Source organism: Sphaeramia orbicularis, chromosome 18 (genome assembly GCF_902148855.1).
Source record: "Sphaeramia orbicularis chromosome 18, fSphaOr1.1, whole genome shotgun sequence".
NCBI classification, from domain to species: Eukaryota; Metazoa; Chordata; class Actinopteri; order Kurtiformes; family Apogonidae; genus Sphaeramia; species Sphaeramia orbicularis.
This window is the reverse complement of record NC_043974.1, coordinates 1000893-1018670: the sequence shown is the minus strand read 5'-3', so window position 1 is coordinate 1018670 and position 17778 is coordinate 1000893. Positions and strand designations below refer to the sequence as shown.

Genomic DNA, 17778 nt, shown 5'->3' with positions numbered 1-17778 from the left:
TCTTATATATTGCCACCAGTCTAACTTTCCTAAATTCAGCCTGACTTCTCAGTTCTTCTGTGCTTATCTCTGTAGGACACAGTCCATAGTCTGTATTAGTAGCACCTTTCAGATAGTATGTCCAAATCTGTTCTTGATCATCAGTGAACACCTTTGTTGCAGAGTTGTACCTACTCGTGGAAGTTCGCTTGATCTTCTAACTTCCTCCCTTTGCAGAATTTATATACTAGTGTTCTTCTACCTCGGGGTCGGGACCCTACGTGGGGTCATCTGGAATTCAAATGGGGTCGCTTGAAACTTCTAGTAATTGATAAAAATAAAAACTTACTAATTAAAAATATATGGTAAGTTGAGAGAGACAATCACAATACATAAAAGCTGAAACTGCAGCACTGTGGTTCTGTTTCTCTGTCAGATGTTCATTGTGGTCAGTTTCAGATGCTGCAGCTCTTTCATAATTCATAGTTTCAGTTCTTGTTTGTTCAGTATTAATTGTCCTCCTTGTAAATCACAGCTGGACTGACTGGACAGATCCTGACCAAGGAAAATAAAATTCTCCCTTTGTGCAGTAATCTACACCTGGATTTACTGCCTCTGTCCACAATAATATACATTATATAGACTAAATGTCATCTAATATTAACGTTTATTTGCAACATAATATAGCAAACTATTACATGATCAAAAACAAATTAATTTTAGCAACAACAAAAAAAAATCTCCGTTTTGAATGTCTGGGGTCACCGAAAGTTGTGATGTTAAAATGGGGTCATGAACCAAAAAAGGTTGGAACCACTGCTACATACAGTGACATGCCATACAGTTTTTCCACAGATCTGACTGACTTTCTGTGGACCTTTACGTCAGTGGATATCCAGAGGCACCCCCCCTGTCAGTATTTCTCCTCTGAGACCTAGGCATGTTGAAACTAAAAATCATGAAATCGTCATGAAATCCTGGAAAAACAAATGGATTTTAACTTGGAGTAGGTTGTAACATTTTAGAAAGTGTTCCAATCTACCCCAAGCAAGTTTGTTCCAACTGTCCCTGAGTGCATTAGTGATGAGTGAGTCTGACTTACAGCTAGAAGCTAAAACATTAGCACAAATAACCTGTATGAAAGACTGCTAAACACACATAATCAACACGACAGACCTTTAATGAGTCCAACTACAAAGAGGGCTGCACGATTAATCGATTTTAAATCGAAATCGGATTTTTTAATAAGGACGATTTTTAAAAAAGGGAAATCGTGAAATCAATTTCATCTTTCTCGTGCCTCTGGGCCACACGCCGCGCACCTCTGGGCCGTGCGCTTGCAGGCTACCGTAGGCTCTTCCTCCTATCAGTGACAGCGGTCTGTCACAGAAGTCTGTGCAATGACCACGGACATTAAATCTGTTCATGAACCCGCAGTAGCGATACCAATATAAGCCGTGGTTTCACGCATGGATCCCGCAACTGAAATGTAGCTGTATGGAGATCAGTCATCTTCTGTTGTCCCAGATCTGTACCATACTGTCTTCTTCTGATCCGGGTCTTGGGGTCATCAGCCTCAGCAGAGGGACCAGACAGCCCTGTGCCCACACACATCCACCAGCTCCAGGATAGAATCCCTCCAGTGTGTCCTGGGTTGGTCTGTTCCACACACGGATCTCCCAGTTTAAATAGAACCGCATGAGGATCACTCATACGACTGATGTGTGTCTCTGACTTACAGTGTTCTCACTTCTGTGGGCCCAGATACCCCAAAAAGGGAAAAAAAGTTGTTGTTTTTTTTTTATAATTAATTTATTTCTCTTACTTGCTAAATTTTACATTCAGAAATGTAAGTTCTGTAACACAAAACCAAATAGTATGAATTTTTTGAAAAATATTGAACTTTATTTAAAGCTGTTCAATAAATCTGGAAACAAAAAGGCTCTAAAAACATTCAGTATTCGCTCTGATTTGGACATTGTATTGTAGTGTATTCCTCCTGGCAAACTTGTTATGTTTATTTTTTTTGTTGTATACATTGTTTGTATACTCTACTTCATTCAATAAAGATTTAATAAAGAAAAAAATAAAACTTCTGTGGGCCCATCACGTGATACCATCACAGATTTGAGGTCAGAGCAGTGCCTTGCATTGTGGGCTGCTCACTAAAATGACATGCTGACTTCTGTTGTCTTTTGTAGTTTTACCCAAAAATCGAAATCGAAAATCAAGTTTTTAGAGGGGGAAAAAAAAAATAAAAATAAAAATAAAAAAATCGGGATTTTATTTTTTGCCAAATTCGTGCAGCCCTAAAAGCTATGTAATCACAAAAGTAATTTGAGCAAAAATAATTACTTTCTTACCCCAAAATTATTTTTTCCCTCAAATTTGGATGTGTCTGTCTCACGGCACTAGAACTTCCCATGTGGACCAAGGACTAAATGAGCATGTGCAGAGTGAATTAGGTGAGTCCTAACTTGTTCCTGATTGGAGCAATTGCAAGTGTTACAACTGACCTGTGTTACAACTGTCCCCAGTAACCCCTACCTATAAACGGTAAAAATCTGTGAAAGTGATCATTTTGCAGTGGTCTCATTTTTTTCCAGAGCTGTATATATAATGCTCAAACACATTTCTCAAATACAAGAATTTTAGGAAAAGAAAAAACACAAAAAACAGACACACGTATCCAGTATTTCGTGTAAACTTCCTTTGTACTGAACATGTCTTGAACTCTTCTGGTTTTATTCAACACATGTTCATTGTCTCTTGTTTGTGCTACTTTTTGTCATGGGAACAGAGATCACACAAAATACTAGCTGCTTCCTGTCGAGGCCATGGAGTTTATACTTAATGCTGTGCACAATATTCCCTTTTTTTTTTGTTGTAGTTTGACATAGTGACTGACAAATAGCTATGATGCTCACTACAGCTGCATAAAAACAACACATCTTAGGGTGGACTAAGACTTCTAGAGCAGGGCTGTCAAACTCATGTTAGTTCAGTTCCACATTCAGCCCAATATGATCTGCAGTGGGCTTAACCAGTAAAATAATAACAGTGAAAAAAGTACAATTACATTATGATAATGTTTACATCTACAACATTTGCTTAAAAATCTGAATAACATGAACAACTTGAATTGTCTTAAGAAAACAAGTGCAATTTTAACAATATTCTGCCTCAGTTTATCATTTACACATGTACATTAAAACTTACATTACAATTACAAATACACAAAACATATAGTACTAGGGCTGTGTATCGGCAAGAATCTAGCGATACGATACAAATCACAATACTAGGATCACGATACGATATATCACAATGCATCATGATACTGTTAAAAAGACAAATTTTTTGTTTCTTTATTTTAATGATTATTTCCTGGAAGAATGGAATTACAGCAGAAATCTGCACAAATACTGAACACATTTTTATTTGATACAACAGGATCTAATGTTATATCACAAAATGTTCCTGTGTTCAAACTGAAATTCTGTTTTCCAGACATTCCAGTTTCAGATCCTGTTCAAATGTTCAGATTCTATTAGTTCACAACTAACATCAGAACAGTATTTGAGTTCAATCCCAACAAAGGAACCAACATTATTGAATAAAAGAGTTTTAAATAAGAATAAATAAAATAAACAATAAAGAAAAACAAATACACCAAAAATGAACCTCCACCATTTCTGCATTTGAATAAATACCTAAAAATATCCATACAGTACTTTTTAATATCGATACAATATTGTGAAATGAAATATCGCAATATATTGCAGAACCAATATTTTCTTACTTCCCTATATGGTACCAGGTATAATATTTGGAAAATTGCATTTATTTCTCTGAAGACATTTCAGGTTGTTCATATTTGTTCAGGTTATTCACATTTTTTGTAAAAAGATAGTTTGTCAGTGTAAACATTTTTATTTAATTTTACTTTTTTTTTTACACTAAAACAAAGATTAAACCTGCAGTTGTCGTTATTTATAGGTTATTATGATAATATTTTACTGATCTGACCCAACTGAGATCTAATTGGTCTGTATGTGGAACTGAATTAAAATGATTTTGACACCATTGATTGTTAATATCTTCAGTGTAATTTTTGTATTTCACTAATTCATCCTACCAATTGGACCCTTTGGTGGGCCAGATTTGGCCCCCGGTCCACATGTTTGACACCTGTGTTCTAGACAGTGCTGTACATTGTGTGGATCAGCTTTATGTCCCCAAAAGATTAGGAAATGAAGGGCACAAAGGCACACAGCCTCAGTGGTGTGTGTTTGTGTGTGTTGTTAGACCCACCTCCTGCCCAGTTCTTCTACATAAACTGTCACTGCGCTGTTGTTTGGTGGCACCTCCTTGATAGTTGCATTGTAAGTCCTGCCCTCAAGACGAACCTACAGGGCAATCAAACACAAAACTACTATAAATACTGCACGTCTGTAAGGTAATGACCCTGTGAAAACACACACACACACACACACACCTGACAGCGGTCTCCTACTGCGTACTGCATCCCAGCAGCAATGCAGAAATCCAGCTTCTGCTGGGCTAAAAAAAAAGGGGAAAAAATTATGAGCTAGAAAAAATTAATAAGAACATTCAAATTAAACAAATGACAAAAATACCACTTGTATTAAAAATAACATAACTGTAAACATAATTCCAATTTAGGATTAATAATGTAATAAAAACAGATTAAATATAATGCAGCATCAATAAGATGAATATCAAAAATATGATATAAATTAATGAATGTATGTAAAGCATTTACAAAGGCTAAAAAAGTTTTAAAAATACATTTAAAAAAACTACTAACAATAAAAAACACTAATAACAGTGTAAATAAGGTAAATAAACACAAATAAATATTGACATAAGACATTAAAATAAAAGTTTATATAAATTGATGTTGTAAAATGTTTAATAAAATTATATGATGAAATGAATAAAAAGGATAATGTGGGTAATAATATTAATTCTCATACAATAAAAGGAGTAAATACCTGAACTCATATAAACAGCACAATAAAAAAAAACATGTCATTCTTTTCTTCTGAATAAAGATAATTCAGTGTGTGTGGTAGTAAATGAATGTACATGAAGTATATTGTGTTTATATGTGTGTCACCTTTCTTAGACCTCTGCCAGACGTCAAACTCTATGTTTCTGAACAGAGTCGGGTTCAGAGACCGTCTCACCCTGTCGGACAGATGACGGCCACGCCCCCGGCCCTGAAACACCAAACGCACAAACACATGAACGCAGACACACACACCTATTCACCAGTCTACAGTTCAGTGGTGTGGACAGGGGTCTGACAGCCTGTTCATTAGGGCTGTGTATCGGCAAGAATCTGGCGATATGATACAAATCACAATACTAGGACCACAATACGATATATTGCGATATATCACAATGCTGTTAACAAGGCGATACTTTTTGTTTCGTTTCTTTGTTAAAAAGATTATTTCCTGGAAAAAACTTATAGTGTAGCATTTGGATGAAGTTTTAACATGTGGCTTTACCAGTACAAAAAAAACAAACAAATAAATAAATAAATAAATAATTAAATAAATGTTTTGCAGACATTACAGTTTCAGATTCTGCTTAAATGTTCGTATTCGATTGCGAATAGAATCCATACTGTTCAGTCCCTGAATCATCCAACATCAGAACATTATTTTTGTACGTTCCCAATAAAAAAAAAACACAAACATTTGCCTCTTTCAGACAGTAAAAAGTGCTTTTAGGATGCTTGAATTATTATCATTATTTAACAAAACAGCGTTATCAATTTCAAGAAACTACATGTATGATCTGCAATATCACAACAGTACTATTGTACTATAAAAACATCCGAACAAAATACCCATGTGAATATAGAAATAAAATAGCTTAGAAAACCAAAACAAAAATGAACCTCCACCATATCTGCATTTGAATAAATACCTAAAAATAGCGATACAGTACTTTTTAATATTGATACAGTATCGTGAAGTGAAATATCGCGATATATTGTGATACCGATATTTTCTTACAGCCCTGGTGCTCATATTACCCTGCTCTTTGTTGTAGTAGTGCTTGTCCCATTGTCCAATCTGCAACACAAAAATGAACAGAATCATGAGGCTGGAAATCCAGCTTTAACAGTTTCATAAAGTGCCAAAAAAACCTACAAGAATACTGAACAGGAAATCCCCTACAGGTTCTTCAGTGCCAGCAGACTACTTCACTGGTTTATGTTTACTGTTTCCTACCTCTGCGTCTCAGTCGAGTCCACATCGGACTCGTCACTGCTGATACAGGCGGCCATGCTGTCATCACTCAGCACCTCAAAGTGTCGGCCAGTCCGCTGATACCCAGCCAGTACACTTCGATCCACCTTGAACACATTAGTGTACAGCAGCTCGTACAGGATGGCTGTGACACACACACAAACGGCAGACTTAACACTGCTTCAACTACAGACTCAGCTGCAGGTTTAAGACTGGCACTAAAAACTATGTACAGGCAGCATCACACACCCACGAAAAACTATTCAAAACTAGAAAAGCACTCGGAGAGCGCAGACCTCCGCCAAGACAGATCTGTCGTCGTTGTCGTCCCCCCGATCACCACCAAAATTTAATCATTTCTTCCTTGTGCCAGTATCAACATTTCCTGAAAATTTCACGAAAATCCGTCCATAACTTTTTGAGTTATCTTGCTAACAAACAAACAAACCCTAGCAAAAACATAACCTCCTTGGCAGAGGTAACCAGATAGAAATATATATAAACCAGCCAACCAGCAGTAAACCACATAGAAACATAGTAGTGCTGGGCAGAGATTACATTTTTTAATCGCAATTAATTGCGTGGATTTCTGCGATTAATTGCAATTAATCACATAGTTATATGGGGGGGGGGGGGGGGTTGCTGGCATCAATAGTGTGTATTTCCTTTCAGTGATATTTCAGACTGAAGTACTCTGCTGATAAAAATAATTGCACATGTCAGTGCTTCCAAACACCTGTGTCCTTCTCCCCCCCACCATCTGAAGACATTTAAAATGAAAATGTCCATGGAACAGACCGGTACTGTTACACATGTTTATGTACACACGTTTATTTACACTTGTGAGTGATTGACAGGAGTCTTAGTCCCACTAATCAGTACTAATACTAATAAGCCCAATAGTATGTGGTGTTCAGTTGTTCAAAGTAAACAAAGGGGGCCCTCTAGTGGTCGGAATAAATTGCACTAACATATGTTTTGTCCTTGCGGTGTTCCCGTAGTCAGTTCAGACATAAGAAGGAACTAACAGACACGTTTCTTTCACTCTGTTTGTATGGCCCCAAAAACATTTGCCCGTCAGTATTTTATGTTCAGTTGTTGTCAGAATGAATAGTATCAAACATTAAGGCGTGTCAAATTTTGGTTGAAATCCTAAAGTTTTGGAAATTGAAAGGGCCTTAGTGAAAATATAGTGTATTTTTGGGTGCTGAACACGAATATGGCATTTAAATTTGGATCAAATTACATCTAGCTACCGGGATTTTGATTTGAAAACTCAAAGAAATTATAATTTTTTATCAAAAACTGTCATGGTATAGCTATGTCTATGAGACCACCAGAATCAAAATCAAATGTTTAGAAGCAATTAGTTAGTGTATTTCAGGGCTATGAATAATAAAATTTATGTTTCAGACAATTTAAAGTATTTCTAGTGGAATGTAGAAGTGCAGAGAAATTGCAAAATAACCGTAAAAATCAAATATGATAGCTAGCGTGTGAGCGAGTGCGCTCTACACTGTAAAAATTGGAAGCTGAGATGACTCATCAAAAAGAGTGAGATGGTTTCTCAATTAAAGTAAGTTAACAAAAGGCTAAAGTTTGAACTGAATTTAGCTGTAATTCAAAATTTTTAGCTAAGACAACTTGTTTTTGTTGTGCAACCATCTCACTCTTTTTGATGACCTTTCCCAGCTTCCCAAATTTTACAGTGTACATGTAAAAACCAACTTAAGTGGCAAACTCAAAAACTACTTAAAACTAAACTGAAAACACATTCAGCAAAATAAACTTAGAAAAAGATTCTGTAGACATAGACACTCACAGAAAACCATAGTACAACTAAAACGTCAAAGAAAGTAAAATAAACATGACCACAAATCTGCGCGCGCACACACACACACACACACACACACACACACACACACATAAATGTTCAGAGTTCTTCTCCTAAAAGCTTTAAGTGTCTGACAAAGGCAGTGACTCGGTGCTACCAGGCCTTCATGTCTTTCTTCAGCCGTAGTTTCAGGTTAAAAACATTTGTGCATGTTCTGAGCTTTAGTTTATCTGATTTGAATTGTGAACACTCACACTGGCAGACAGCGGCGCCCTTCATGTGGCTGATGGGATAGACACTGTCGTAGTGATTCCCGTTCAAAAAACACAACCGCACCTGAGAGACAAAAACATTCACCAGGACATTCATGAAAAATTTCATTCTATTCTGTTGTTTCCAAATAGCCCTTTCATTTTTACTCAAACAAAAGCTGCGTTAGCATCTTCATCAATCAGCTGAGGCATAAGAGTCTGGTTTAGACCAGCTGTAAATGTAAAGTGACATGAGATAACTTTTGTTTTGATGTGGTGCAATATAAATAAAATCTGACTGATCAATTTGATTGATAATCTGAAGAACAGACACACCTCAGTCCAATGCAGCCCACTATAGCATCTCAACACAAAGTGAACATTATGAAGCAGGTTTAACTGCACTATCATCAATTTATGTATGAATTAATACATGCTGCATCTGTTTGATTGAAGGCCTTCAATATATCTTTTATTTTGAAATGTTGTCTATATTTTGAAATATATTTCATAGACATCCTGTACAAAAATAAAGTCAAAAGAATAAAATGCACAGTTGTAGAAAAACTCATGTTTGTGAAATGGACTAACGGATTATAAAGGTGTAAAAGTTATTTTCAGTCTCACCTTGTCCTTGAAGTTATTGTCTGTGATGTGGACAGCCGGTTTGTTGGGTTCCTGGTAGATAAGAAAATCTCTCCTACAGAGAAAGAAAAAAAATCATTAAAGGTCGTCACCAGTTTTCCTCAGATCTGTCCATCCTCAGTATCATGAATCCTCTGTTTGTTAACATATGGTTTGTTTGTGGTGGATGGAACTAAGAAACTGTTCACCATGAGGAAGAGATTCAGCTGAGGAACGACAGACAGACCAACAGATTCATGATTAGGGATGGGAATCGATAAGAATTAAACGATTCCGATTTGATTATCGGTTTTGCTTATCGATCCGATTCTCTTATCGATTCTCATTGGCTGAGGGAATAAAAGAGTACAAACAGGTGTGTTTGCATTAACTGTCTTTTATATTTCCATCCGCACAGAAAATAGAAAATATACAGTATGAACAAATAATAAGAACAGATGACGCTGGGCCCAGTTTGGAGGGGTGTGGGGGGTACAGTGACAGTGAAACTCCAGACTCTTTACTAATTCCTCTGTTGCTGCATTTCCACTACGTGGAACCTGTTCGACTCTGCTCGTCTCCTGTTGTTGTGCTCCTCATTTCCTTTCCTCTACCTTCAGAAACTTGTACTTGAGGGGGTACGACGTTTGTTGCCCGCACCGGAACCAGAACTGGGCCCAGATGACGGCCTGGTGTTCACTCTGCCGCTAGATTCACAAGCACCGCTGAGTAGAGAATCAAATGAATCACATGTGGACAAATGTTTGAACAGACTGGAGGGATTCCACCTTTAGAAGAAATGGAAGCTTTGACAGAGTTCAACTGGACCTGGTGTGGTCTGTTTGGACCTGGTGTGGTCTGTTTAGACCTGGTGTGGTCTGTTTGGACCTGGTGTGGTCTGTTTGGACCTGGTCTGTTTAGACCTGGTGTGGTCTGTTTGGACCTGGTGTGGTCTGTTTGGACCTGGTGTGGTCTGTTTGGACCTGGTGTGGTCTGTTTGGACCTGGTGTGGTCTGTTTAGACCTGGTGTGGTCTGTTTAGACCTGGTGTGGTCTGTTTAGACCTGGTGTGGTCTGTTTAGACCTGGTGTGGTCTGTTTGGACCTGGTGTGGTCTGTTTAGACCTGGTGTGGTCTGTTTGGACCTGGTGTGGTCTGTTTGGACCTGGTCTGTTTAGACCTGGTGTGGTCTGTTTGGACCTGGTGTGGTCTGTTTGGACCTGGTGTGGTCTGTTTGGACCTGGTGTGGTCTGTTTGGACCTGGTGTGGTCTGTTTAGACCTGGTGTGGTCTGTTTAGACCTGGTGTGGTCTGTTTAGACCTGGTGTGGTCTGTTTAGACCTGGTGTGGTCTGTTTGGACCTGGTGTGGTCTGTTTAGACCTGGTGTGGTCTGTTTGGACCTGGTGTGGTCTGTTTGGACCTGGTCTGTTTGGACCTGGTGTGGTCTGTTTGGACCTGGTGTGGTCTGTTTAGACCTGGTGTGGTCTGTTTGGACCTGGTGTGGTCTGTTTGGACCTGGTGTGGTCTGTTTAGACCTGATGTGGTCTGTTTGGACCTGGTGTGGTCTGTTTGGACCTGGTGTGGTCTGTTTGGACCTGGTGTGGTCTGTTTGGACCTGGTGTGGTCTGTTTAGACCTGGTGTGGTCTGTTTAGACTGTTTCTGCTTCAACTCCATGTTGTCTTCATTCTGACCAAAACAATGTAGCGTACGCGTGACATCATCGCGCATGTGCAACGAAGGAGGAACCGATAAACAGAATTGTTAAGCAGGCAAACGATTCCAAAGAATCGAGCTACTGGGATCTGGTTCTCAAAAAGAACTAGTTCTCGATTTCCATCCCTATTCATGATACTGAGTTTTTACTGAGGTTTTACAGATTTGTTGAAAAATTGGTGACAAAAGTCTCCTGCAGCTTTAAGGTGAATTTCTGTATGTTTTGATGACTTTACTGCTCACAGAATCCTTTTTTTTTTTTAGATAAAACCACAAAGAGAAAACCCATTCTAACACGTCTTACTTGTACATGACAGCCAGTGCATTGATCTCCACCTCTCCAACCCATTGCTGAAAAATAGAGTAAAACAAATATGACTTTTGTTTTTCTTAACAGTCACCTGTTAATGAAACACAGTGTCAGATGTTGAGTTTACCTGTGGGTCCTGAAGCTTGCAGAGGTAATCCTCAAAGTCTCCTTCGATAAACTGCAACACAGAACAGGGCAAACACCAATTTGACCAACAAATGTACTCATTATTGAATTATTTCATTTTTCAAACTGAAAATGTAACGTTTTTGTTTTGTCTAGTCTTAGAAAGAACAATAAATATCTAAGGTTCTGAATTAGTGGAGCATATAAATTAACTTATGTTTGAATACTTTTCTACATGCCACAGGAAATATACACTTTAATGATGCAAAAATTATTACAGGGCGACAGGATTTTTCAGCTTGTACTTTCATAATTCAATCAAACTCAAATATAATTTTGATTGAATGATGAGGATTACATGAAGTACTAATAAATAAAAGTAAACAATATCTTAAATAAATTATGTATTTTCATTTTCCAATGTCATATAAGTTGTGATCAGTTACACCTCACTTTTTATGTTTTAAGATTCTTTAAAGATCCACAGAAAACCTGGAACATCTTCTTCCTCAATAAAGGCGGCTACTACTACAGCTACATTTATTATTATTATTATTATTATTATTATTATTAATAATAATAATAATAATAATAATAAAGTTCGTCTACTCAAAGGCAATGCTGATACCACAATCAGACTAAAGTGTTAGAAATCCACAAATACATATTCATTCATTTCCATACCGCTTCATAGCTGTCTCTGTTTTTCTTCAGGAACTCCACACATTGTGCTCGAACCTCAGTGTGATAACTTTGGCAATACAGCACCTAGACAGGGTCAAAGGTCAACAAGTTATCCTCTGTTCATTCATATCATAGACTAGTGGGTTGACCCATGGGGATCCACAGGTTCTAGATGTGGTGGTTTTTATGCTGTTGTGTGTTTGTGTATGCTGTACCGCATTTGTCCAGCAGTCACCGCCAAAGCTTTGGGTATAGCAATGTGATTTTAAGGCTATTGTATTCCAAAATTATTAATATCTCCCAAAATATTGATCCTATCAGCTTTCCATTTTCGCTTGTCTGTTCCTTGACCAAAAATGCATGAGTATGAAATGTGTCATGTTTTTGCGTTTGCTGTCCATATCTCTTTTACTGTGTTGCTTCTGTTTTAGTGTCTTTACTTGCATCTTGTATCCTGCTGTTGTGTCCTTCTGCTTTGTCTGTCAAAGCACTGTGTAAACTTTGTTTTTAACGGTGCTATAGAAATAAAGCTATTATTTGTTGCTGTATAGTCCTGGCATCACATGATCATAAATTGGCCAACCAGGAGAGGGTGTCTCTGCGTTGCCGTGCCATGTAGAGGTGCACATCAAGGCTGTGCGGGCCAACGCGGGGCTGTCCACAGTGATGGCGTAGGTAGCGACGCGTGACTAGGGATGTAATGATTACCGGTATAACGATAAAACGTGGTAAAATTCCCAGCAGTTAGTACTACCATTTAGATTCTAATTATCATGGTAACCGTGTTTGATTATTGCACTTTGAAAACTGATGGTGCTGCTCATTTCCTGGAGAAGCAGCATCTATCTATCTATCTATCTATCTATCTATCTATCTATCTATCTATCTATCTATCTATCTATCTATCTATCTATCTCTGAAAAAGAAACTCAAACAACTCAAACTTGATCTGTAAAATGGTAAAATAGTGTCCATAAGGTGCCATCTTTAATGGACATTTGTATATTTGATTGTTTACAAGTTAATATTTGAAGGATTCTGCAACAGAAAGTACATTGTACCTATTATTTAATTTTATTTATTTATTCTTTTTTTTTTTTCAAAATACAACTTGGTTAAATTATTTCAGTGTGTGTATCAGTACTTTTTGAACATTTTGAGCACAATTTTAACAATATCGTGATAATAATGATAACTGTGGTAATTTTGGTCACAATAACCGTGATATGAAATTTTGCAATCGTTACAACCCAACCCTACAACCCTAGCTGGATTTATGGTCTGTGTGACCATAAATCCAGCTTCAGACTCACTCTGTTGTGTTTCTGTTGACTTTCTCTAGTTTCTGTCCTGCTGTTGTGCAACAATCAAATATTGCCATAGTTTGTAAGATGATTCTCTTGTGGAATACAACAGACTGTAGTACTGTGCCTACCAATAAAAACTCAGCAAAAATACTGCCACTGCAAATACCCACACATGCATACTGGGGATATCTCAACTGTTAGGGTAGTTTACAGACTACTTTTGATCCTGCTCTTATGACCTCTCAGTAGTGACAGTAAATGTGTAGATTTCCAAGTGTTGTACTGCTAATATCATATGTGTTTACTGGGATGTGAAACTGAAACCACGATACCTACAAGAAAACAAAACTGGACTAGAGCTGAAACCAATTAATCGACTCAACGTGATCCAAAAAAATCCTTCAACCACAATTCTCCTGAATCTTCAGCTTTGTTTCCTTCATTTTTCTGCTGTTAAACATTGGTTCCACTGTTGTGTTTCACACGGACGCTTATTGTGACGCACAAAGAAGCTTCATATTCAGGAAAACTGACATAGAATATTTCCCTTCAAACAATTCCAGTTGATTAATCAAATCGTGAATTTTTGCATTGGCTTCAAGCACCTAATCGATTAATCAGTTGCAGCTCTAAAGTGGACTACTTTATTTTAGAGACAACATTAAATAGATCTCTGAATATTCATTTTAACTGGGAAGTGCTGCATCAGTGTCATATATTACACGTTAAAAGTTTTAAACATTTTGTAAATGTAAATATTTTCATGTATTTACACTAAAACAAAGTATAATTTCACAAAAAAAATGCAAATAACCTGAACAAATATGAACAACCTGAAATATTCTAAGAGAAGTAAGTAAAATTTTAACAATGTTTTGCCTTATATTAAATGTTTTTGTGTGTTTGTAGATCCACTGTGATCTGTACATTATAATGAACATGTGAAAATGACAAAGTGAGGCAGAATATTGTTAAAATTAAACGTATTTTTTTAGTTTGTTCATGTTATTCACATTGTTTGAAAGGATAGTTTGTAGCTGTAAACATTTTCATTGTTTATTTTGACTTTTTTCACTGTAAAACATAGAGAAAACTTTGGAGTTGACATTATTTATATATAATTATGTTATTATTTTACTGGTTGGGCCCACTGCAGATCAGATTTAGCTGAATGTGGAACTGAACTAACAGGAGTTTGACTGACCTGGGTAAAGTCATTTCCATCAGAGAACTGTAAAAATTAATTTTAGTCCATTAAATCACTAAAAAAGTATAAGACACAAACATACAAATTAAATCTAACCTTAGGATTCCTTAATTTTAATTGTATAAGGCATTGGTTTAACAGTGTCTTCAGGTTGAACCGGTTTCTCTTGGTGCTTCTTTAATAAAACTAAGAATCTGATCAACACAACACACCAAACCCAGTTAGCATGTTACAAAACTTAAGCCTGGCTTTGGGTCAGCTTTATCACATTTACCTGCTCAGCCACGGCCCGAAACAAGCACGACCCATCTTTGGCTATCTTCTTCCGATGCAGACCTATTGTTTTCAGGTAATCATCCATCTGTTTCTCGGCGACCCTCTCCTCATTACTTCTCATGCTTCCGCCACCGTCCATGCTAGCGGGGACTAGCGGCTAACGCTAGCTGACCTAACCCGGACTGTTGGACTGTCGGCTAGCCTGGACAAACTTTTAGACGCTTTAGACCGGAATAAGTTGTTAATATTATCAGCCAGAAAGAGTTCAGTGACTACATTTGTGGGTAAAGGACACTCCAAGACAACTATGACCGGTTCTAGTTTCGTTTTCCTCGAAGCCGTGCGCATCCCAGAGACGGAATGTCAGAAAATGAAAGTACAACAGTCAACTTTAGCCCGCAGTTAGCATTTGAGCAGCTAGCACAGGCTAACGACACGCCCCCTTCTTCTTCTATGGTGTCAAGTTGGACCTGCGCAAACGTCACCAAACCGGATGTTTACAAGAATAAAAGCTGGCAATTTTATTTTTTTAAATTTCATTTAATTTAATTTAATTTTATTTTATTTTTACGTATTGACTGAAATCTACAAGAAAATTAAGTGTAGAACACACATAAAAAGCCAGTGAATCTGTGTCAGAGGGGTTCACCTGTGGAATAATCTGGAACAAAACTGAAAAATGTCTTCTTCAATTAGTGCATTTAAATCACAGGTGTCAAACATGCGGCCCGGGGCCCAAATCCGGCCCACCAAAGGGTCCAGTCTGACCCCTAGGACGAATCTGTGAAATGCAAACATTACACTGAAGATATTATCAGTCAAGGATGTTAAAATCATTTTAGGTTAATTCAATCTAAAGTGGATCAGAGTGGTAAAATATTATCATAATAACCTATAAGTAATGAAAACTGCAAAGTTTCTTCTTTGTTTTGGTATAAAAAAAAGTAAAATTAGAAAAAAAAAGTTACATTTACAGACTATCCTTTCACAAAAAATATGAATAATCTGAACAAATATGAACATTCTGAAATGTCTTAAGGGAAGTCTGTGGAATTTTAACACTATTCTGCCTGTTACTAAATCTTTAAGTTGTGATGCACATGTATAAATGATCAACTTAGGCGTAATATTGTTAACAGTGCACTTTTCTTCTCAAGAATTTTCTGGTTGTTCATATTTGTTCATGTTATGTTCAAGTACAATTCATAGGTTTAAACATTTTCATTATGGAATTTTACTTTTTGCACTCAAAAACATAGAGAAAACTTTGGAGTTGACATTATTTATCAGTTCTTATCGTATTATTTATATTATTTGACTGGTCCGGCCCACTGCAGATCCTATTAAGCTGAATGTGGAACTGAACTAACATGAGTTTGACAGCCCTGATTTAAAAGGACGTATAAATCCACTGCAATAACAAAATATAGAACATTATAGAAGCACGCATAAAATAAGATATTATTGTAGTTAATTGGTTATCATGATAAGAAGATACTATGAGCTTTATTGATCATTGTATTTATAGTAAATATTTAAAGTGCATATAAATATTATAGTTTATGTTAAAAACAGTTGATTTTGTAAATCTGATTGTGTGTGAGGTGACTAAAAAAGTGTATGTGAATGGACTGAATGGATGTTTTGTGTTATAGTAAAAATATACAGAGGAAAATGTGTGTGAACAAATCAAATGAAGCGGTGGATCTAGTTTGATTATTAGTTTGTAAAAAGGGGGTGGGAGTCAGTAAGCTGTACTTCTGCCCACTCCTTTTCAAGCACAATTTTTTTTTTTTTTTTTTGGACCATGTATGATTCTTTGTTATCTGATGATTCTATGTGCTTGAAATAAACTACTACTACTACATTTACATTCATTCATTTGGCAGATGCTGTTTTTCCAAAGTGACTTACAGGGGAAAAACCTAAAATGAAAGAAAAATACAAGAATAGATTAAAAACATAAAACAGCTCTACAGTTAAAACAGAAGAATACACTGCAAAATAATAGACTAAAATACAAGAATGGATTAAAAAGACATAAAAGCAGCTGTACACTTAAAAGAGTGAAATAAAAAAAAAAAAATTAAAACATATTTATTTATTTAGTGTTATACAGAGTACAATAGAAACATAAAAAGTATAATACAATATTAATACAATAACATGAACAGAACAGAACATTAGCCAGGGGACAAAATACACAAGCAGAAATAATATATCAGTTTAGGCAAAGATCATGACTGTTGCATAGGTCAGTGGTTTTTATAGCTCTTTTATTTTCAGAACACTGAACATTTGAAATATACTGAGTAAGCTCAGTTTTAGAGATTAAAAAAGGAAGGTTTAAGATTGGAGAATTTGGATTTATGAATGTGGTATTTTGCTAAAAACAGAATTAGACTGATTATTTAATCTTGATCTGATTTGTTAACAGGATATGAGAAAATACCAAACATTTTTGAATAAGTGAGAGAAAAATCAGAAACAATATTTTGACAAATAAAAAAAACAGACATCTTTACAGAAAATATTTGAGAAAGGACAGGAACCAAAACAGATGATCTGCATTTACTTCTGACTGATTATAAAAGGGGGTGACACAGCGGATAGACCTGGTGCCTCACACACAGAAGGTCCTGGGTTTGAGTCCAACACCAGTCCATGGGGGTGGGACCTTTAGTCCATGGGGGTGGGTCCTTTAGTCCATGGGGTGGTCATGGGGTGGGTCCTTTAGTCCATGGGGGTGGGACCTTTAGTCCATGGGGGTGGGTCCTTTAGTCCATGGGGGTGGGTCCTTTAGTCCATGGGGGTGGGACCTTTCTGTGTGGAGTTTCCATGTTCTCCTGTGTCTGTGTTGGTTCTCTGGTCCTCTGGCTCCTCCCACCATCCAAACACATGCTCTGATAGGTTAACTGGTTCATCTAAATCCCCCACAGGTGTGAATGTGACAGTGTGTTTGTCTCTATATGTTCAGTCTGGGATGAACTGGTCACATGTCCAGGGTGAACCCCGCCTTCACCCATAAGGAGCTGGGATAGGCTCCGCCCCCGTGACCCTAGTGAGGATAAAGTGGGTTCAGAAAATGAATGAATGAATGAATGAATGAATGACTGTAAAAGGAACAATCCACACTGATGTCCTGTTTATATCTGTGTAGGAACAGTTCACAAAGGAT

General features: G+C 37.0%; 1 protein-coding gene across 1 annotated transcript in view; it reads right to left on the bottom strand.

The window, feature by feature from the left end:
* LOC115438119 (OTU domain-containing protein 4-like) overlaps positions 1-15006 on the bottom strand; it is a 44054-nt gene extending 29048 nt beyond the window's left edge. The window contains 11 exon segments of the mRNA XM_030161501.1: positions 4294-4388; positions 4478-4542; positions 5123-5225; positions 6053-6092; positions 6252-6414; positions 8358-8439; positions 8982-9054; positions 10995-11041; positions 11128-11178; positions 11811-11894; positions 14599-15006. Of these exon segments, the coding sequence (XP_030017361.1) occupies positions 4294-4388; positions 4478-4542; positions 5123-5225; positions 6053-6092; positions 6252-6414; positions 8358-8439; positions 8982-9054; positions 10995-11041; positions 11128-11178; positions 11811-11894; positions 14599-14739 (944 nt within the window). The 5' untranslated portion in view covers positions 14740-15006.
* Between the last annotated feature and the right edge of the window lie 2772 nt (positions 15007-17778).